General features: G+C 46.5%; 1 protein-coding gene across 1 annotated transcript in view; it reads right to left on the reverse strand.

The window, feature by feature from the left end:
- Positions 1-22,371, reverse strand: part of WDR5 (WD repeat domain 5) — a 433,335-nt gene that overhangs the window by 203,413 nt on the left and 207,551 nt on the right. Inside the window, exons 6-7 of the mRNA XM_069609613.1 lie at positions 16,179-16,268; positions 15,826-15,909 (exon numbers count right to left, since the gene is read on the reverse strand). Of these exons, the coding sequence (XP_069465714.1) occupies positions 15,826-15,909; positions 16,179-16,268 (174 nt within the window). The remainder of the gene's footprint in view (positions 1-15,825; positions 15,910-16,178; positions 16,269-22,371) is intronic.

A 22,371-nucleotide genomic window follows, 5' to 3' on the forward strand; every position in this document is an offset into this window, starting at 1 on the left:
TGTAACAAGGGTGCTGGGGACACTAATACCTTACTGTTGGCATTTAGAATACTCTTGAAAAAGTAAAAGGGAAGGGTTATTTAGAACACAAGAATGTGCAAATATTAATAAGCAGGGCAAATACTTTCAGATGGCACTTAGAAGAGTCATTCAATTCAATATGCTAAGCCAAAGTCAATAGGCCAAAGTCTTTGTACAGAATGCAGCACTTTAGGTAAGTAAATGGAAAAGTCTTTGCACAATTTCTTAGGATTCTTTATCAAATGTAGGGCCACAAGCGGATTAGACTTGCGAGTTGCAGAAGTTACAAGCACTTCCACAGTAAGAGGTAAGATCTCTTAGGCTAGTTTTATAGTACCTTAGTAAAGAAGAAAAAGATGCAGCTGAAGACTTCTGTTCCTGGACAGCTCTGCAGATCTCACTGTTCCTGGGCTTCAGTCTTGGGGACAAGAGGGACGACGTCAGGGACACCTGCACTGTATTGGCACCATGTTGGGGAGAATTCTCAAAAATGTGCCAATTCCTCCCACCTTAGAACCCTCCCGCTCTTGTGCTAAACTTTGGGACTTTTAACTTTTCAATTCAATGTGTTTTCTGTGTTCGTTTCTTTTTGATTATGGAGTCTAACCAACTCCATAGGCATCATCTTTATCCTTTGTATCACAGCACCCTCAGTGCATTGACACAGGGAAGCCTTTCAAGCTTTCCCAAGGTTTAACTACCTTATCTGGGATAAACTACCTTATCTGGGATAAACTACCTTATCTGGGATAAACTACTGTTCCCAGAACAGTGGAGTGAAATGGACTTCACTTAGTCCAGTAAATTTCTAGACCCAGCACAACCCATCTTCCTATAGAGTGCTGGAGGGGTTACCTAGTATCCCCGTATCTAGATACTCATGTAATAGTCAAATGTTACCCTTTCCTCTCAGAATGGCTGGTGGCAGTGGTTTTACAACAAACTACCATGAATTTTCCCGACCGCAAACTATTCGTAGCTCCGGTAGCGTTAAATCACGGGAGCCCTGTTTTTCAAGATGGCGCCCAGTCATCGTTGCTAAAATGGTTCCCGGTCTTTTTTCACCTTGTCTTTGTGGAAAGGTCCTTGTAGAGTTTTCCTCTGTGCGCCAAACCAGGTTTGGTCTCTTTGTTCATTCGCCTTTGGCGGGCTTCAGGAGTAAAAGCCGCCTCTGGCTCCAGAGTGTCTGGGGTAGGCAGGAAGTCAGGGAGGTGCCCGAAACTCCCTGTGCTTAGTCTCCTAGAAGACCCACATGCACTCTGACGATTGGCTGGCTGACTGTCCGGAAAGGACAGCCAGCCTGCTGGGTGAGTGGCAGCTAAGCTAGAATGAATGGGAGAGAATTGAATAAAAGGCGAGTCTCTTGGCGTTGGTTTGCCCAGTGAAGCCGTGCTGCAGGTCCGAATCGTCAATTTCTCATCGACAGAGAAGCCCTGCAAAGGACGACTTCTCCCCTTTGAGTTGGTGGGACCAATCGACTCCCAAATAAGCCACGTGGACACCCAGCTCGGAGCTGGTTGCATTTCCTTAGAGTGCTGCAGGAAACCATAGAGCCATTAGAGGGACACCAGATAGTGTGCGTTACTTGTAGCTGGCCAAAAGCGTCTGGAAGATCCTCTGGACTCCCACGACGTCGGACCGACAGACCGACTGAGCCTAACCCCCGGACCCCCCTCAGCTGAGTGAGGGACCTCAGAAGCAAGGACAGTCCACCTTGACAGCTAGGACCAGCATTTTTACCAGTGCGGTAGCTGACACGAGAAAGCCACTGAAATTGTAGTTTGCCAGTTGCAAGCTTTTGACCGTCCCAGTGCAGGAGTCCCCCGAAGGCCTCCCTCTTGTCCCCACGACTGAGGCCCAGGAACTGCCAGGAACAGAAATCAGCTGCATCTTTTTCTTCATTGTAAGGTACTGTAAAACAAGACAGAATTTACCTCTCACAGTGAAAGTGCTTGAAACTTTTGCAACTCGCAGGCCTAATCAGCTTGTGACCCAACATATGATTCTTCTTTTACAAACTACTGCCAAGAACTTTCCATTTAATTACCAGAACCGCTTTAACCTATCCAAGACTTTAGTCCATTGACTTTGGCCTAGACTATTGAATTGAATGGACTCTTCTGGTGAACTCAAAGTATTTGCACTGTCTAAGAATAATTAAAGTCTTATGTTCTGATAACCTTTGCCTTTTACTCCTCTTGAAAAGATTATAGGTTACTCACCGTAGTGACTAACGTACTCTTAATCCATAGTCCCCTTTCTTCCATACGGTATGGGCGTCCCTTCCAAGGGACAGGAGACAACCTTTTTCACCATAAAAAACCTTCTTCCCCTTTAAATTTAGAGGCCCAGGGAGCATGCGCTGCCCTGACTCCGCCCTCCGGCACCACTCCTCAGTCCCCATTGACGCGTCGACAGATTTAACATTGCCTAATGACACCAGTATTATTAGGGGGGAGGTTGGTGGGACGTATGGAGGAAAGGGGACTATGGACTAAGAGTATGTTAGTAATTACTCTTACGTCCCATGCCCTTTCCTCCATAGTGTATGGGCAACTACAACTGATTGTAGCCCCAGGGTGGAGAGGAGACCCTCCTTAAGCAAATAGGTTCCCGAGAGCCGCCTGCCCGAAAGCCGCATCAGATCTAGAGCCGGCATCCAAACAGTAATGCTTGCAAAAAGCTGAGGGAGAGGCCCAAGTGGCCGCCCTGCTTACGACTTGCCAAGGGACATGGCGCTGGAAAGCGATGGCCGTTGCCTAGGCCCAGACTGCGTGGGCATGCATGTTGGCCGGGAGCGGCTTATGCTGGCCCTCGTACGCTTTCTTGATGGCAGAGACCATCCAGCGGCATATGGAAGCCTTTAAGGCCTGATAGCCTGGCCTCGAGCCGCCGAAAGTGACGAAGAGGGTGTCCGACTTGCGGAAGCCCCTGGTCCTGTCCAGGTAGAATTTCAGGGCACGCCTGACATCTGTGCTTTGACTTTGGGATCGGGAAATAACATCGGAAGGACTATTTCCTTGTTCAAGTGAAATGCGGATGGAACCTTGGGCAAAAATGCCTGTGGAGATAAGGGGAGTGGGCGGAAAAGCTTAGGTCTTCATGCCGGTCGACAGGAGATGGAATGCATCGCCCAGAGAGCCGGGGCCCTAACTCTGCCAGGATGCAAACTGGGGGCACTTCTTGTTGTGCCAGGTGGCAGAGAGATCCAATTGGGGGGGTGGGGGGGCCCTACCTGTTGAAGATCTCCTGAATAACAAGGTCGTTTAGCTGCCACTCGTAATTGGCGGCTCCCAGCCTGCTGAGCCTGTCCGCCTCCAGGTTGGATTCCCCCGGCAGGTGGACTGCCGAGATTTAAATTCCTTTTTCCAAGGCCCATTCCCACATGCTGATCGCCAGTCTGCACAGAGGGGATCTGGTGCCTCCTTGCTTGTTGACGTAGTACATGCTGGTCGAGTTGTCCGTCTGGATGAGGACAGCCTTGCCCTTTAGAAGTGGCAGGAATGCTCCGAGCGCTAGCCAGATGGCGTTCAGCGCCAACCAATTGATGTGGTATTCCTGCTCCTGTCGAGTCCAGGTGTCGTGGACCGAGAGATTGTCCAGGGTGGCTCCCCAGCCCTCGAGCGATGAGTCTGTGGTGATGGTGGCCTGCGGAGAAGGCGGCCGGAAGGGCTTGCCCATCCGTAGGTTGCACTCCCTGGACCACCAAGTTAGGTCTGGATGGAGGAACGTTGATCATTTCGAATTGAGAGCCCCGCTCCTGACTCCATGAGGCCGCGAAGTGCAGCTGAAACCTTCTCATCCTTAGTCTTGTGTGCGGGACGGCTAGCAGAACCACCGCTAGTAGACCCAGGAGATGCCGATACCACCAAGCCGAGGTCACCTCTCTGCTGAGGAATTGGATGGTGGCCCTCTTGATGGCTGAGATCTTGTCTTCCGACAAGAAGACCTTCTTGGAGCACGTGTCCCAAATGAGTCCCAGGAACGTCAGTCTGCGTGGGGAGCAGCTGTGACTCCTTGAGGTTGAGGGGGAAGCCCAGGTCATGCAGTGTGTTCATAAGGGCATGGGAGGAGTGGTGAACCGCCTCCGGAGATGTAGCCCTGATGAGCCAGTCGTCGAGGCCCTGCTCCCTGAGGGCCGCTACCGTGTTCATTAGTCTGGTAAAGACCCTGGGGGACGAGTTGAGGCCAAACGGGAGGACCTTGTATTGGAAATGGTAGCCCATGATCCTGAACCTTAGGAAAGAACAATGGGACTGTCAAATCGGGACGTGTAGGTACGCGTCCTTCAGGTCTAGGGAGCACATCCAGTCTCCCTTGTCCAATGTCTTGGCTATAAAAGCTGGCGTAACCATCTTGAACTTTTGCAGGGGTGAGGAAAGGTTGAGGGTGGAAAGGACCAGCACAACTCGGGCCCGCCTGGTGGTTCTTCTGAATGGCCAAAATACTGGAGTAGAAGCCTAAGCCTTGCTGGGAGGCTGGAACTTCCTCCACTGCCTGGCTCTCTACGAGCGACCGGATCTCCGCCAAAAGAGTTGCTGTCCCAACCTTTGGAGGGGAGGAGAGTCTGGGATGGGTAGGCGGTACCCCGTGGATACTACGGAGAGGATCCAGGGGTCCGCGAAATTCTGGCACCAGAAATTTGCATGGAGAGCAAGCCTGCCCCCCACCGGAGACACGTAGACCCGAAGGGGCATGTCATGCCTTCTTTCCCTCGAAGGCTGAGGGGGAACTGAAAAAAGCCCTTACTCCTCCCCTCCCCTTTTTCTTGATTGTGCCGGCTCTGAGACGGCGAGCGGTCGGGCTGCCTGGACCTGCGTTCCTGGAAGCAGCAGAAAACTCCATATGTATGACCCTTCTCTGAGCGCTGCTGAGATTGGGTGTAAGATTTTGGGCGTGGTCTTTGTAAGAATGGACAAAGACTTTGCCGTTTGTGAGCTGTTCTTCTTGTCCAGCTCTACATCCGTAGAGTGGAAGAGGTCCTCCCCCCCAACCCCCCTCGAACAGTAGATCTAGAATGCGCTCCTGGACGTCTGGGTTGAATTTCGTCGCCCCGGAGCCAGGCTGTGCGCCTCATGTCAGTGGCAATGCACATGGCCCGGCCTGAGGTATTGATATGCGCCACCGTGGATTCCATGAGGTCATGCGCCATGAGCTTGGCCTACGCTAGCCCCGCCTTAAAGCGGGATTGGCATTGGGAGGGGAGTTCCGGGAGGAAGTCCGCAATTTCCCGCCATAACCGTTGGTTGGCGGCAGCCAGCATGGCATCTGCGTTGGCCTGACGCAGGTGCAAGGAGGCGGAGTAGATCTTGCCGTAAGCCTCCAAGATCTTCTCCTTGCCTAGCAGCACCGCAGAGGAGGCGGCCGAGGACGACTGAGGCTTGGAGTAAAGTGATGCTGCAGCGATCACAGAGTAGTGCAGCTGAAGATGGGTCGAGAGCAAGAGTGTCCCCCCCCCTCCATCTGCCTGTACTTGCCACCCAGACGTCGGTTGACTGGCTGGGCTGAGTGGGGCTTGAGCCAACCCTTCTTGGCCAGGGAGACTACATCGGTTTGCATTGGAATCCCTGCGTTGGCTGAGGGGCGTTTTGAGAGCAGAACCCCCTCTGCCAGCTGTTCGACCTCAGGCTGAGGGAGGCCTAGGTACTCCGCCAGGCAAGCAAGACGTTCATGGAAGGCCCCGGCTGAGGAAGGCGTATCCGGATCCTCCTCCTCATCCGTGTCCTGCGGATCTGGAGGATCTTGTGGAGGAGGAGGGGTAGATGGTGCCGGAGGCTGGGGTACAGAGACCGCAGCCGGAGGCTGGAAAATATTGGCCCTACCTTGGACCTGGGACGATGCTTCACGAAGTTCTTGAGATCCTCTGGATGAGACTTCTGGAAGAGCTCCCTCCACCTGGCTAGTCGGTTCTTCAGCGTTTCGAGGATAGCGAGTGACACGCTGAACAGGATTGCCAACTGTGGTCTGGGCCAAGGCAACGTAGGCAGAGGGCGTGGGGGTCTGAAGTTGGGAAGAGCCCGTTGCAGGATGGACACCTGCTGAACCCTGTGGAATTCGACATGCGCCGGGTAGGAGCGTGACGCCCGAGAACCGAGTACCAGAATGATAGAAAGACAAAAGAAGACAAAGAAGAAGTATCAGCGCGTGGAATTACATGGCCAAAGCCAAACCCAGGAGCGCTGGTGAATTCAGCCTGTTCCCGTCGACGTGGAAAGGGGGACTGGGTTGTGGGGCCGGAGGGCAGAGTCAGGGCAGCACATGCTCCCTGGCCCGCACCCCTGCGCGCCTCTAAATTTAAAGGGGAAGAAGGTTTTTTTTCTGGTGAAAAAGGTTCCGTCTCCATAAGCAGTGGCATAACAAAATGTGGGGGCCCCCCTGCGAGCCATGCTGAGGGGCCCCCCAACTCGGCAAGAAATCACTGGTCGCGCCACACTCTGGGCCGTCAGATTATCACGCTTGTGCAATATGCGTAAACTTGCTGCTGAAGGGATATGCCGCACACTGCACTAGGAGAAAGATATAAATATGTGTTTTAATGCGATATACAGCACACTTTCTGAGAACAATTGGCTAAAAAGCCAGAGTGTTTGCAATTGTTTTGTAGGGTAACACCAATCCAATAGATGCAAGTCACCAACAGTGCACAGGAACATTAATGCTTTGCTATTAAAAATGCTATGCTATTAAAAATGCTATGCCACATTGAAAACATGTCCAACTGGCTGCACAATGTAAACCAGTGTAGACACGTAATAACATTACAGTAAAGCATGCCAGGCCAGATTTAGACGTACCTAGACTGGTTGCACCAAAATGCCAATCGAAGCAATTACACTCATCAAGAAGAGAACACAAATTCAAGCCTGTGGCCTCTAACAACACGGCCAAACTCTTTAAAAACTGCAAGGAACTGGTCAATCCTGTTGCAGCCTTTACCTCCCCTGTTCCCTCCCAGGCCCTCTGGATGGCTCGGTCATCTCACTTCTCGGCTAAAACTCAGGACATCCTGTCTTCATCTCCTCTTCCTCTCTCGGACCCCTTAGGCCATCTCTACCTCTCTTCCTCCTTTCTCCTCTTTCTCTCTGACAAGACCTGACGAGGTTTCTAGACAAGTCTGATCTATGAAAGTGTCATCCAAACAGGTGCTCCTCTGCTCCTCCAGAACGATCAAAGACCATATTGACACCCCTGCTCCAGCCTGGGACGATTTCTGTACTCACTATCTCACCACTGGAGCGTTGTCCGCTCCCCTTAATCACTACCTTATGCACCCACTCCTCAAGAAGCCGTCTGCCGATCCTGCCTGCCCGGGAAACTATCGCCCAATCTCCATCACCCCGTTCCTGGGCAAACTGTTGGAAAAGCTGGCCATCTCCTAGCTTACTCTCCACACAGAATCTGTTGGTTGTCTCCATGACCTTCAGTCTGGCTTCAGAGCTGCCAGAGTCCAAGAAACTGCTCTCCTGAACCACTGTGAAGATCTGCTCTCTAACCTTGATTCCAGTATTCCTTCTGCCCTCATCCTCCTTGTTCTTTCCTTTGCTTTTGACACGGTCAACTACACCATCCTGATCAACTCCATGAGAACCTGGGCATCACGGATCAGGCCCTTGAGTGCCTGACCTCCTTCCTCTTGGACAGCCCCTCCCAGGTCCAACTTGGTCCCTTTCTCTCCGCTCCATAATCTCACCCTGGTTTTTCAACCTCTACTTGGCCCCTTTGGCCCACCTGATCTCTACCTTCTCCTCCAACATTCAGTCTTACGCGAATGGCACTCCGCTTTCCTTCAGGCTCCCCTCAGACTCCTCTTTCGCTCATTCCGGACCGTCTATCCGCAATTCAGGATTGGTGTGCCTCCAACGATCTCTGCCTTAATGTCAGTAAGATGGAGATCCTTCTCGTTTGGACTCCTGCCCCTGCTTTCCCTCTCTCACTCTGGCTGCCCGCTTTGGGCCCTCTTCCTTTGCCTTCCTGTGAGGCAAACAACCTTGGTGTCATCTTTGACTCCACTCTCTCTTTCTCTCCTCACATCTCAGATGTCGCCAAAAAGTCCCACTACCAGCTGCTCCTCCTCAAAGGGACTCTTCAATTTCTCACTTTCCCCCAAATTTCACTGTCTCCAGAGCCCTGGTTCTCTCTAGGCTAGACTACTGCAACATCCTCTTTCTCAATCTGCCTTCCTCTAATGTCCACGCTCCGCAACTAATCCCGAACAGGACTGCGAGACTTATGCTTGGCCTCAAGCCGAGGGATCATATCTCCTCTCCAGCCCTGAAATCTCTGAATTGGCTTCCACTTGCTGCAAGGATATAGTTCAAGACCCTTTGCATTGTCCACAAGGCTTTCTGGGCCTGGGGCCCGCACTACATCCAACGCTCTCTTCCAAAATATCTTCCTTCTCGAGCCCTTCGCTCAGCTACCTACAACTATCTAAGGGTTAGATGCTTCTCCAGGCAGAGATCCCTCACCTCTGCAGGTGCCTCCCTCTGGAATAGCCTCCCTGCCCCTCTCAAACTGGAGTCGGACCACCTGAAGTTCTGGAAGCAGCTCAAAACTTTCCTCTTCTCCTCTGCTTTTTCTCTCCCTCCCCTGCCAGCCTACCTGACCTACCTCTCTGCTGTACCGACTGGTTGCTTAGCTACCCTCAGAGTCTCACTGAGTCCAGACTCTTTCTTGATCAGTCACCCTTGCACTGCATCTGGACCTACCACGCACTTATGGGCTGTAACTGTAACCCTACAGTCCCTGGTTCTCCTTTCCCTACCCAGAGCCGTGCTGCCCTGGCTGAACTTAATTGGAGCATTGCTGCCCTGTTTTCCCCTCCCCTCTCCCTTGCACTCCCCCCTCTCCCTTTCCCCTTGCATTTTTCATTCTCGCACGATCTGAATGATAAGGGCCTAGTAAGATAGTTTGTCTTCTCCTCCCTCTATCTTCCCTACCTTGTTTTGTCGCGCCTAGAAACACTTGTGTACAGGCGAGTTATAAATGACTTATATCATAATTTGATCACAGATGCCCAGAAAAATATACAGTGCCAAAGTTAGAAATGGCTAGACTGGTAGCACCCAAATGGCAGTCTATCCAGGTAATTCACTTAGCAGGACTGCTTTATCAGAAATGCCCAGTTAAAAAAAATCATACCAAACTGAGGAATGACTAGACTGGCTGCACCAAAATGCCCCTCTAACCACTAATACCACATATCATGCCTGCCTGGACATGGACAGCCATGATGATTTGTTGCACAATTTTGCCGCCCCCACCCTCTCACACATCCCCCCCCCCCTCTCAACCCTACCCCAACCTCCAAAATCAGCTCCTTGGCCCAGAATTACCTCCACATCCCTCTTTCTTGTCCCAGAGCTTACGTATGAGGCTCTTAGCCTCATAGGTAAGTATTGGGATGAGGAAGAGTGGGACTAGGAGTAATGAAGATTACAGGTAGCTAAATCAGGCATTAACCTCCATGTACTTATACCTCATCGCAGTACTTGTGTATGAGGCAGAGTGCCTTATACACAAGTACTGTCTCATACACACTGGGACAAGAAAGAATAGGGCTAGGAGTAATGAGTAATCAAGGCATTAAACACAAGTATTGGTGCAACACCATTGAGTTGAGGCCCATTGTTTCTTTTTTAAGTCACTCTGACTTCATAAAGAAATTATTTCTTTATGAATGCAGTGTGACTCCAAAAATAAACTATTTCTCTTTGAAGTCTTAGGGCTCCCTCCACCCCATGACATGGAGGCCTCTGGCCTAGGGTCTACGATGCCATGGGGAGGGCAGAGCCCTCGGACTTCAAAAAGAAATTATTTAGGTTACAGAAATAATTTCTTTATGAATGCAGACTAAAATCAAATGAAAAAAAGATTTTGAAAAAAAAAAATATTTTTCTTTTTTTTCTCTCTAGTGGGGTCCCCTCCCATGACATGTGCTGGCGGGGGCCCCCGCACCACAGGGGTTGCAGGGGCCTCTGTTACGCCAGTGGACAGAAGAGTATACTGAAGTATATTTGTGTTTTATTATATAATTGCCTCCTTCTACTAAATTTTTTATAACTGACTGATAAATATTTATCCAAGAAACCTTGAGTATAAGAGTTTATTTGAACAGCTGCAATTGTAAACCTCTGTGTAACATAATTACTGCTCATTCCCCTCTTGAGATAATCCTGGCTTCTCAACATGCTACCAAAACTGCAGCACAGACATACCAAAGGTTGGTTTGCTTACACCTGTAGTCATAGTTGTGTGTAGTATTCCCAGAGGGTACTGCATACAATCTTTGCCTAACACGCGGTCAAAGCTGGCAACCGGCAAGCTTTACTTTCAGTGGCTGTTTCGAATTTCAGCTCCTTGCAAATAGCAATAAGCGTGGTTCCTGGCTGTCAAGGTGGACTTTCCTCCCTTCTGAGGTCCTGCACTCAACTGAGAGGGGGGGATAGGGGGGGTGGAGGTCAGGCTTGGTCAGTCCTGCTTCGTGGGAGTCCGGAGGATCTTCCAAAAGCTTTAGGCCAGCTTACAAACAACTTACACAATCTTGTGTCACTTTTCCTGGCTATATGGTTTCCTGCAGCAATTCTGAGGAAATTCAATCAGCTCTGAGATGGGTGCCCAGGTGGCTTACTTGTGAGTTGATGGGTCCCACCAACTCAAAGGGAGAATTTGTCCTTGCAGGGCTTCTCCGTCGAAGCAAACTTGGCGATTCGGACATGCAGCAGGGCTTCACCAGGCAAACCAATGGTCCAGGAGTTGCCGCAGCCGTCCTCTTCAAGCTCTTCTTCGGTTCCTTCGTCCAGTGGTCGACTGCCTTCCAAGACAAAGGACTCGCCTTTTATTCAGTTCTCTCCCATTCATTCCAGCCTAGCTGCCACTCACCCAGCAGGGTGGCTGTTCTTGCCGGACAGTCAGCCAGCCAATCATCACAGAGCGCATGTGGGTCTCCTAGGAGACTAAGCACAGGGAGTTCCGGGCACCTCCCTCACTTCCTGCCTACCCCAGACACTCTGGAGCCAGAGGCGGGTTTCACTCCTGAAGCCTGCCAAAGGCGAATAAACAAAGAGACCAAACTTGGTTTGGCACGCAGAGAAAAACTCAAGAAGGACCTTTCCACAAAGACATGGGGAAAAAAGAAGACCGGGGACCATTTTAACAAAGGAGGCTCAGGGCCATTTTGAAAAAAACATGGCTCCCGCAATTTAACATTACCGGAGCTGCAAACAGTTTGCGGTCGGGGTAAATCATGGTAGTTCATTGCAAAACCACTGCCACCAGCCATTCTGAGAGGAAAGTGTAACATCTCAGATGTCACAAGAGCATTTAGACACAGCGGATACCAAGTAACTCCTCTTATTGTAAAATAGGGTATGCTAGGTCTAGCAAGTACAATGCAAAGTAGAGTCAGTTTCACTCTACCGCTCTGGGAAACAGTTTATCCCAGAGAAGGGATTTAAACCTTGGGAAACCTGAAAGACTGTCAATGCACTAAGATGCTTTGTGACACAATTGTAAAAGATGATGGCTGTGGAGTTTGTTAGACTCCATAACCAAAAATAAACAGTGTATAAAAATATTAAAAATACATGAGTGGGAAAAGGGGACTCTCTCCAGGGTTAAAAAAAAAAATCAAGTCCTCAAAATCCAGCAAATTTGCTGGGGGTCTGTAAGGTAGAGGGAATTGGCAAATGTTTGAGAATTCTCTCTATCAAAGGTTGAAAGGTATTAAACAAATGAAAATTCTCCCCAACAAGATGTTCCCTGGATATTTGGATTCTGAAGCCCAGGCAGGTCGCATGAAGTCGGAAGCGGCTCAAATTGAAGTGCGTCTTGAGGCTGGGTTATCCCCACCAGCCCAGAGGAGGAAGTCTTCCTTGGCGGAGCTTCCTTGTCGATTCAGAAACGGTGTCAGGACAGCAGCGGTACTTCAGCAGTGCTTCTGCGGTTACTGGAGGTGCTGCAGACGTTTCTGCGGAGCTTCAGTTCCCGTGGTCGACTTAGCCTTCTGTCAGAAAAGCCTCGCCTTTTATGCAAGAACCCATTCATTCATTCCTAGTGACCCGTCAGTTCCCGGAGAGTGGCTGTAAGACAGCTAGCCGCTCAGTTCAAATTGGTTCCGACGAAGCATACCTTCAAGAAGTTTTGGGCTCCTTCCTACCTTTCTGCCTCAGCAGACACACTGGATCCTTGGTGGGCTTCACAAAGGGATCCCGCGAAAGCCAAAACTCAAAGAGCACCCGCCCCCATATGGAATGGTAGAAGGGCCAAAAAGGAACACAAACAAAAAATGGCAATAAAAGAAGACTAGGTCCATTTTGGGAAAATGGTCACCCATGGGTGCTTTACTGCAGCTGTGAAGACAGCCTGCAACAAACACACAAAAATTGTAAAAAAAATAAAGTATCCCCTGCCACCAGCCATTTAGGATTATTGTTGGTTACTGTAACTATAAAAGTTACAGGAGCAGTGGGAAAAGAGTTACATTGTAGCCCCTCAACAATCCAAATAAAATTGGGTGTGCTGATTCCACTAAAAGACAGGTACGCAAGATACATATCCTACTATACTTGAGAATAGTAGTTCTAAGGAAAAAGTAATGAAGAGCAAGGGAAGCCCAAGGGACTCCTCAGCAACACTGCACATAGGGTGTTGTGTGCTACATCAATGTTTACAGATGCCTGTAGTGAAATGCATGTGAAATACCGAGATCCTCATCGGAACACCAGCTCCCTCCTTTCCTCTCTCCCTCTGTCTGTCCACCCACTCTGGGCCCTTTTCCTACTCCTACCTGTGAGGCTAAGAACCTTGGTGTCATCTTCGACTCTACCCTCTCCTCACATCTCTGAGGTCATTAAGTCAAAGTATCAGCTTCACCTCCTCAGTGTTATTCTGCTTTTCCTTACTTTCACCCACAAGCTCACCGTCTCTCGAGTTCTGGTCCTCTCTAGGCTATACTACTGCAACAGCCCCTTTCTAAATCTTGCTGCCTCGTCTCTCCGTCCTCTACAACTTACACAGAACAGGACTGCAAGACTTGTCCTTGGCCTCAAGCTCAGGGATTGCATCTCTCCAGCAATGTAATCTCTTCACTGGCTCCCAATGGCGGAAAGGATCAAGTTCAAGGCCCTCTGCATCGTCCACAAGGCTTTCTGGGGCCTGGGAGCGCACTACCTTCAACGCTCTTCCTAAACATCTCCCTTCTCAAGCTCTCCGCTCACCCACCTCCAACTCTGAAGGTCAGTTGCTTTTCCAAGCAGCGACTCGGCGGAAGATCTTCTTCGGCTGGGGCCTCCCTCTTAACAGCCCCCTCTAGCTGAACCACCTCGGGTTCTGAAAGCAACTCGAGACCTTCCTCTTCGTTTCCGGTTCATCTCTTCTTCTCCCATGTTGATGACCTGTCTGGTCCAGGGACCAGTCACATGGCCCCCCTCTGAACTTGAACACAGGTCCCCGCATGTCCAGTTTGTCACTAATCTCTCTCTCTCTCTCCTTTCTTCTTCTCAATCCTGCTTCCGTCCTAAACACTCCTCTGAAACTGCCCTCATTTACATCCTTAACTCCCTCCTCTCTGCTCGTCACTCCAAGCAATCCTCTGTCCTTATTCTTCTAGACCTCTCTTCTGCCTTTGACAGTGTCGATCACCCCCTCCTTCTCAATACTCTCTCTTCCTTTGGATTCAAAGGCTCTGTTCTTAACTGGCTTTCCTCTTACCTCTCCTCCCGCTCCTTTACTGTTTCCTGGGGAGGTCGCTCCTCTTCTTCCCAGCCTCTCGTTTATGGAGTACCCCAAGGCTCGGTACTTGGCCCTTTCCTTTTCTTACTCTATACCTCCCTCCTAGCCCCAGTTATCTCATTTGGCATTTCTCACCACTTCTACGCCGATGATAGTCAACTCTTCTTCTCCTTCTCTTCCTGCTCTACTGACCTCCATTTTAAACTCTCCTCCTGTCTCACTGCGATAAAAAATTGGATGTTTTCTCGCTTCCTTTCCCTTAACACTGATAAAACGGAAGTTATTTTCTTCCCCTCCGACTCTCTTCCCCCTCCCTCTCCTCCTCCTTTCATTCATGTTCCCCCCCTTCTAATCGCCCCATCTCTGACCACGCTCGCAACCTAGGCATCCACTTTGACTCCTCTCTCACCTTTTCCCATCACATCCCTCTCACGTCTCGTGCCTGTCGCTTCCACCTCTACAATATTTGCAAAGTCCGCCCCTCTCACTTTCCATGCTACTAAACTCTTGATCTCCTCTTGCCCGTTATCTCCTCATTTGGCATTTCTCACCTTTTTCTATGCCGCAACACGCAGCTCTTTCTTTTCTTCTCTCCTGATCTCCACCTTAAACTTTCTTCCTGTCTTACTGCTATTAAAAACTGGATGTATTCTCACTTTCTCTGCCTTAACTCTGACAAAACTGAAGTAGTTGTCTTCCCTTCCAACCCCCTTCCCCCTCCTTTCATCAATTTTTCTCCCTCTAATCTTACTTTATCCCCCCCCATGCTTGCAACTTAGGCTTTCACTTCGACTTCTCTCACTTTTTCCCACCAAATCTCACTCACCTCTCGCTCCTGTCACTACAACCTCTAATATTCGCAAAGTTAGCTCCTCCCTTACATTCCATGCTGCTAAACTTTTAATCTCCTCCCTTATCTTCTCTCGCCTCTTCTACTGCTCCTCCTTACTCTTTGGACTTCCTACTACTCACCTTACGCCCCCCTTAAATCTATCTACCACTCTGCCGTCCGCACCCTCCATCTCCTCTCCCCCCGTGACTCCATCTCTGCTTCCCTTCCCTTTCACTCCCATCTCAAATTTCAATTTCTCTGCCTAGTCTTTAAATCTCTCCACGGTCTTGCTCCCTCTTATCTCGCCTCCCTCCTCACGTTCTACACTCCCTCCTGCTCCCTTCGCTCAGCTGACCACTTCCTTCTCACTGTTCCTCCTTCCCCTTGCGCCTCATCCTGTTTCCGCTCCTTCCATCTCCAAGCCCCCCTACACTGGAACTCTTTACCTCTCTCGCTCCGCTCTATTTCCACCTTTTCCTCATTCTGAACTTCCCTCAAATCTCTCCTCCTCCATTCCCTGCCTTGAATCCCCTCCCCCTTCCTAGTCCCCTCTCCTTGCCTTATCACCTTATTCTTCAAGCCTACCCCCGTCCCTCCACCTCCCCCCCAATCTCTCCCCTTCCTTTCCCTTCCCCCCCTCTTCCCCTCCCCCTCGCATTTCTACTGCACTCCGCTTCTTCTCTCCTCCAGCTAATTGCTCTACTTATTGTTTTGTTGGCCTGATTCTCAGTGTTAACTGCTTCTACTGTTACTGTTATAATGTTAATTCTCATGTATCCTGTTATAATGTGCAGCGCTTTGGTGTAAAGCACTATATAAACAAAAATAAATACAAATACCTTGCACAGCCTCTTGGCTCCCCCAGCACTTGTGGACTGTATCTGTAACCCCAACAGTCCCCCTCTCTCTGTGCTTAAAAGCCACTCATTGGCTGTACTTTACCTGCACTGAGCCAATAGCTGGCTGCACTTTTGATTACCTGCACTTCTCCCCATCCCCTTCCCCACACTTCTGCAATCTGAATAACAGACTCCATCCACTCTCTCCCGGGCAAAATAAATACTAGCAGTACAGCAGAAGTAATGGGGGTTGAGGGGAATTGGCACAAGAAATGAAAATTCTCTGCAACACTCTCTACACGGACAAAGCTGAACAATTTAAGACCCCTACAGTGGTAATGTGAGCAGTATGAAAGACAAGTAACAAAACATGGCCCTCCACATTAAAAAAAAGGAGCTTACAGCGGACACTGGATCAGAATGAGCAGGCAAGGTTTTGAGGCACTTCCCAGTCTTCACATCCCATATCCTAACACTTTCGTCAAACTGTGGAGTCAAACAAGACAAGGATAGTTAAGTAAACCATATTAATTCTGAGCATAGGTAGGGGTGGAATATGCATTAAAACTGATTAAAACTCCAACATTTCATATGAAGAGTTAGATTTACATGCACCTTAAGGAAGAGACAGGTCTGAAATGTGCCAAAACTCTATACAGTCCTATTGGAGTGAAATCATTCCTACGCGGGGCAACCATTAGAGCAATCCTCCAACATAAATTAGAACATGAGAAATAGACACAAGAACAACTCACCGATCCTGAAACTATGAGGTTGGATTGGGGGTTGAAATTGCAGCAGAATACATAGTTACTGTGACCCTTCAGAGTCTTTAAGCATTTTCCCTGAAAAACAAACAATTCTGAATGAAGTAAAAAAAATCTGATCATCATATTTCAAAAGGGTAACAATCCTCAATTACAGGTCACATTGAGAAAATCAAACATACCAATCATGAAACACATTAATATTTTAAGGACTAGCAAGTCATACATTCAACATCCACTGAAAGGTCAAAATAGAAGAGGCAGGTCTATTTAGCTTTTTTAGTAAAGCCATTTTATTCACTTAAAGACATATTATCAAAGAAGGTTGCCTTAAACTTGTCTGGGTGATTTTGCCATAACCGTATCACATGTTCATTCTTATGCCAAATCCCCTGTACCTGTGACAACCCCAGCACTTTTTTTCTGGACCTTTTTCTGGTTCTGAATGAGGGGCGTGTGGGGGATGGGGCAGCGGTAGGGGGTGCAGGGGGATGGGGGAGTCTTTTCCCCCTCATTCATTCTTCTTGTTCTGACCATACATAGCTTGTATTATGGAGACTTTATTTCCTCCATACTTTTTAAAGGCATCTGTGGTTTCATTTTTGCAGCACCCAGCACCTTTTATGCAGTGTTGGCTGGAGCCCTTTGGGCTCTTCTTTTTAGAATTTATTTTCCTTAAGAACTATTATTCAAGGTTAGAGGCATACTTTCTATCCTCTTCAGCTTTTCCTTTTTGTGAGATCAGCACACAACACCCTATGTGGAGTGTTGAGGGGGTTACCTTGCATCACCTTTTTCACTGCTCCTGTAACATTTCCGTTACAAGCATACCTGACTGGCTGGTGAGAGTAGACGAGTTTGTTAGGAAAGATTTCTCTTTACTGCACCCATCTTTATGGAACCCCCAAACGTTTTGCTTTTATCCTGACCTGCTCTTTTTTGCAGTGCAGTGAAACTTCACTACACTGACTTTTGCTCATATGTTATGGGGAAACCAACATGTGCTTCAGGCTGTCAGTTCTGGTAAACATTATTTCCATTAGTCGTGTTACTACTTCTGGTTACTATGTATCACTTGTGGTAACTTTGATCATTGTACAAAGCAGCTTACACTGCAGTACAATGGGGTACACTTAATTTGTGCCCTAGACTAACACTCAGAGGATTTTTGGTTACTTTAGGTGTGCTAAAAGAATAAGCTAGTGGCAGAAGTGACGTTTTCCCCACTTTTTGGTACTTTTCATTTCAGCCTCACCGGATTTGGCTACGAACTGTGGCTAGTGTCCAAAAATGGCCGTGCCACATGGTTTTTCGCTTGTCCTTTTGTGATCTTGTTCCTTCCTTCTTCCTAGCCTGTGAGGCCAGGAAAATCCTTCCAATGCCCGGGAAAGCAGAAGCTTTTTGCAGGCTACCGGAGGGATGTGTGTTGCTGGCAGGATGTGGGCTGGCACTGACTGGTCCCAAACCACAAATTTGTTTTCAGTGTGTCTGCGTCATATGCATGGGTGTTTCCGCCAGTGGCTTTTAGGCAAGATTGTATGCAGTAACCCTGTGGGAGACTACACCAGTCTTGTCCTCTTGGTATTAAGTAACCCACCTATTGGACAGAGATGCACGCCAAAGAATAAACCACCATGGGCTAAGCCAAACAAAAGTCCTCAAGCATCACCATTATCTTTGGATATAGAATCTTGCAGTGATGCTGAATCAAGAACAACTACTTCTACAGTACAAGCATCAACTGAACCAGAAACCACAGACCCGAGTACAGAACTTACTGAATGTCCTTTTTTGGAGGAGTTACGGCGCCACAAGGAGTATACAGACACAAACAGCAACTCAAAACGTAACCCAAAGAGCAAATCTAAATACTTTAACAACTACTGTAAGCGGCAGAGAGGCAAGAGCGGAGGGGCTACACTATCAAGGAAAATGAATGCAAACGAGATCAAAACAAAGAGGCAATACTAAGTAGACCTGATATTTATTATCTCAAATCACGAAATTGGCCAACATTTAAATTCAGCATTGAACAAGGCACTTTCCTTTAGTCAGACATGTCATTTGGATTATTTTCAAAGCCAGCTAGACATCTACAAATTTTGTAGACGCTTGAAACTACATAAATTCTTTGAAGAAACTCCCTACATCACAGACCAGTCATAGAACATTCATCCGTGCTCACAGTGGAACTAACAGAGCAAACCATTGACCTTCTTAATATAGCTGGAGATGAAGTTTACACAGAGCAGCAATGTTTTGAAGAGCAACAAATTGATCCATGCTTATCGGAAGAAACACAACTTAGACCACGCTCCAGGTTTACCCCTGTATGCAACTCTGACAACGCCATAGATCTGTTCCACAAGGCAATCAAGGAGGAATTTCTTACTAATTACCTAGGACAAAAAACGAAAATCTTACACAATGACCTTGCAAGAACGCCAAGCAATAAAAGACCTAGCGCAAAATGAAAACATAACTAAAATGGCAGAGAAGGGAGGAAAGGTAGTACTTATGAATAGGAATGATTATGTTGAAGGCTTAAAACTGAATGATCCAAACTGCTACGAGAAACTACATCATAACCCCTCATCAGAACTAGCCACCACATGGCATGAAATGAGCAAAAACTGGCTGGACAAAGGCCTACTCACACAAGAAGAATTTGATTACATGAACATACAGTTTCCCTTTATGGCAACCATTTACTTTCTGCCTAACATCCACGAACAATTCAATAAATGTCCCCCGTCGTCCCATCATTAACGGGATAGGCTAACTCTCTGAAAGAATTTCCCAGTACATAGATATTCACCTTCAACCACTCACAATGCAATTGGATTCATTCATCCGGGATACCAAACATATAATTCAACAATTTGATTCCATACCTTGGCAAGAAAATTACAGTTTTGTTACTTTGGACATTGTCTCACTATACACCAGCATTAAACATGACCAGGGGCTAAAAAAACAAAGAATTCTTTCTAAAAACACCGTCTATCATATAAAGAACAAAACAAAATGATCCTCCAAATGTTAAACTTCGCCCTCAGCAACAATATCTTTTGTTTCGAGATATCAATATACAAACAAATACAAGGAACCGCAATGGGTGCTAAATTTGCCCCATTGTGTGCAAACTTTTTTATGGGCTTTTTCGAGCTCAACCACACAGCCGTCAACGACTCCAACAACAATGTTTTGGGGTTGTTATATAGACATTATGATTTGGGAAGGAGCCATAATGGAGCTAACACAATGTGGAATTTCTGAATAATAATGCATTCAATTTACGGTTCAAAATGAATCAAAGCAAAGAGAAAAATCAATTTCTAGATTTAGAAAGTTTACAGACCACAACAAAATCTTGACCAACCTTTTCACAAATCCTACAGCAGGCAACAGCATTCTACATGCGAGCAGCAATCATCCGAGACATGCGATTGCCAACATACTGTATGGAGAAATCTTGCGTCTTAAAAGAAACTGCAGTACACAGTCAGCCTATGAATCCAACATAGAACACACTATCAGGAAATTCAAATAAAGAGGGTACAAACCCTGCAAACTGAAAGAATCAAACACGAAAGCTGAAACAATCACAAGAGATTTCCTTCTAAAAGATAAACCTAAAAAACTAAAGCAAACTAAGTTCATCACCACCTACAGCTCTGATGCATCAATTATTCTTAAAACTCTGAACAAATATTGGAATATTCTGAAATTGGATGAGAATGTGAGGAAGCACATAGACGAAATACCATGTATTTACTATAGAAAAGCACGAACGCTTAAGAACATAAGCCCAAGTCACTTGCAACCTTTGAAAACGAAAGTTTTAAGGAGCTTACTGAAGCAAAAACCCCTACACGGCTTTTACAGATGCGGAAATTGCAAACGTTGGCTGCAAACTGCTAACAGAACAAAACAGATCAAATGGAAAAACAGAACATTTTGCAACATATCAACTGTAATAAATATGTTATTTATGGGATCGGGTGCACCTGTTAGAAATTTTACATTGGCAGTACCATAAAATGTTTAAAAACCAGAATTTTTGAACATCTTGGCGCAATCAGAAATAAAGATTTACGCTACCCACTTGCATCACACGTCAATCTGGACTTGAAAACTGAACTACTCCCGATTAATGGACTAGAACAAAGTGAAGACTTGCCGAGAGGCAGTAATAAAGAATTAACATTAAGGCAAAAAGAATCCAAATGGATTTGCATTATGGACACTTGCGAAATTTATAAAGCGCACGGTTGCCCAGAGGCATCATGGCGCTGAAACGCTGTGGCCTCCCACAATTGAGATTCTGACCTCAATTGTGGTAGTTTTTCAATTGGCTTTGAAAGATAATGACTGATTAACATTTTTTGTGACATTGATCATTTAATATATTGTCTTTTTCAGGTTTTTCACATCGTCTTCAACTCAACTCTTCTCTATTTTTTTCCCCTACTCACTATTTTCTCTTACTTCACTTATTATATTTTATACGAATCTCTTGTTTGCACTAATTGGATTCAAAGAAAATTGGTCAGACAATAAAGAGCGTTTTTTGGCAAAATAAATATATAACCATTATCTAAAAACTATTTAATCAAATATAAATAGAAATGTTAGACTTTATACACTGGCAAATAGTATAACAATATCTATTAAAGTAAATACATTGAGCAACTTTTTCACCCAATTAAAAAAAACAAGTAAACGCACACATTGTGTACTAACTAAACATCCAAAATGGCAGCAACGCCACGAATGTGATGACGTCATCACTCACGCACATTATGTGCGTGATCAGATCACCACAGCATTTCGCAACCTTAAAAGCCTGCGAAATCGCTTAGAGTTCAGTGTAAGATAACTGCTGCACCGAGAAGGAGGACAATCAGATCCCCCTTTTACTTAGAATTAACCTGCTCCTAAGGTAAAAACTTTGCAGCCCGCTATTTGCTTTAACTTTAATGTTTGAATAACCCTTTGACTACTCTTTTGTTGACCACGAGTGGTTATTGTAAAATCTTGTTTCCACTCAGGCCAGCAAATTTAAAAATACTGGAAAGTGGATTACAAACATTGACCAAAAGAATAATCTAAAGAACAAACTTTAAAATGCAGTACTTCGCAAAAAAATGTGAGTAGCCCTTCTAAAAATTAAGAAAAGCTATACTATGAGCAACCAATCTTAAACTGTTAAATCACAAAATATTACTTGAAATTACACAAATATGTTAAAATGCACTTTGTTTTACTTCTTTTTGAAAATCCGAATGTGTTTTGAATTATTGGTTTCACGATATACCACATTACAAACTTTTATTGTTTCCTTTGCTAGATACTCTCCTGAAGATACCTATGAATTGAATAGGGTGAAACATGTGTAGAGATTTCTGAAATATCATTTTGAATTCTATTAAAGACTACTTGAAAATCATCTAACTGGAATCAAGATTTATTTTCTGCTCTCACCTACTAAAAAAACAAAAAAAAAAATTACAGGTTGAGTTGGCGTAGAAGGGGGATACATTTTTGTGGATCACCTATTGGTATAGGTCTGCACTACACAAGTTGGTAGAGGGACTGAGCAGCCACAATTATCACAAGAGGGGTAAATGTGAGCTGTAGCATCGAAATCCACACATACAAATGACGCTTATACTCCAGGTTTTCTAGTAACATATTTATGTATTTTTATTATTTATTTAAAGGGTCAGTTTTAAATGAGCATTATTTAAAAAGGGCAATGTGCAACAATAAATATACATTTCATAACACGTTCTCAGAATCAAGATAAGCAAGTAGATGCTCTTTAGAGATGCTCCATACACTTCCTACACCCTGAGGTGACTTCAATTAGGAGGACAGTATTGGCATTTATATATCACTTTTGCACTTAAAAAACATTCTGAGGCTCTGCAAAGAAAAGGGGTTCTCAGAGCATGTGAGCACTTTTAAATCTCCCAATGAAGTCTAGATAGGATCTTTCCCAGCAATAACCGTTTCAAACAAGTTACCACATATCAGGGACAGTTGGAAGCAACGCCAATTGGTCAGGAGATTCTGTAGGGAGCCAGCACAGCCAAAGTCAATTGCACCGATGTCTATGGAGCTGAGGCACTTCTTAGATGACACAAAAGTCTTGCAAAGTTAGGCCGTTAGGCTT

The sequence above is a fragment of the Ambystoma mexicanum genome, chromosome 8 (assembly GCF_040938575.1).
Source record: "Ambystoma mexicanum isolate Mex_15411 chromosome 8, UKY_AmexF1_1, whole genome shotgun sequence".
NCBI lineage: Eukaryota > Metazoa > Chordata > Amphibia > Caudata > Ambystomatidae > Ambystoma > Ambystoma mexicanum.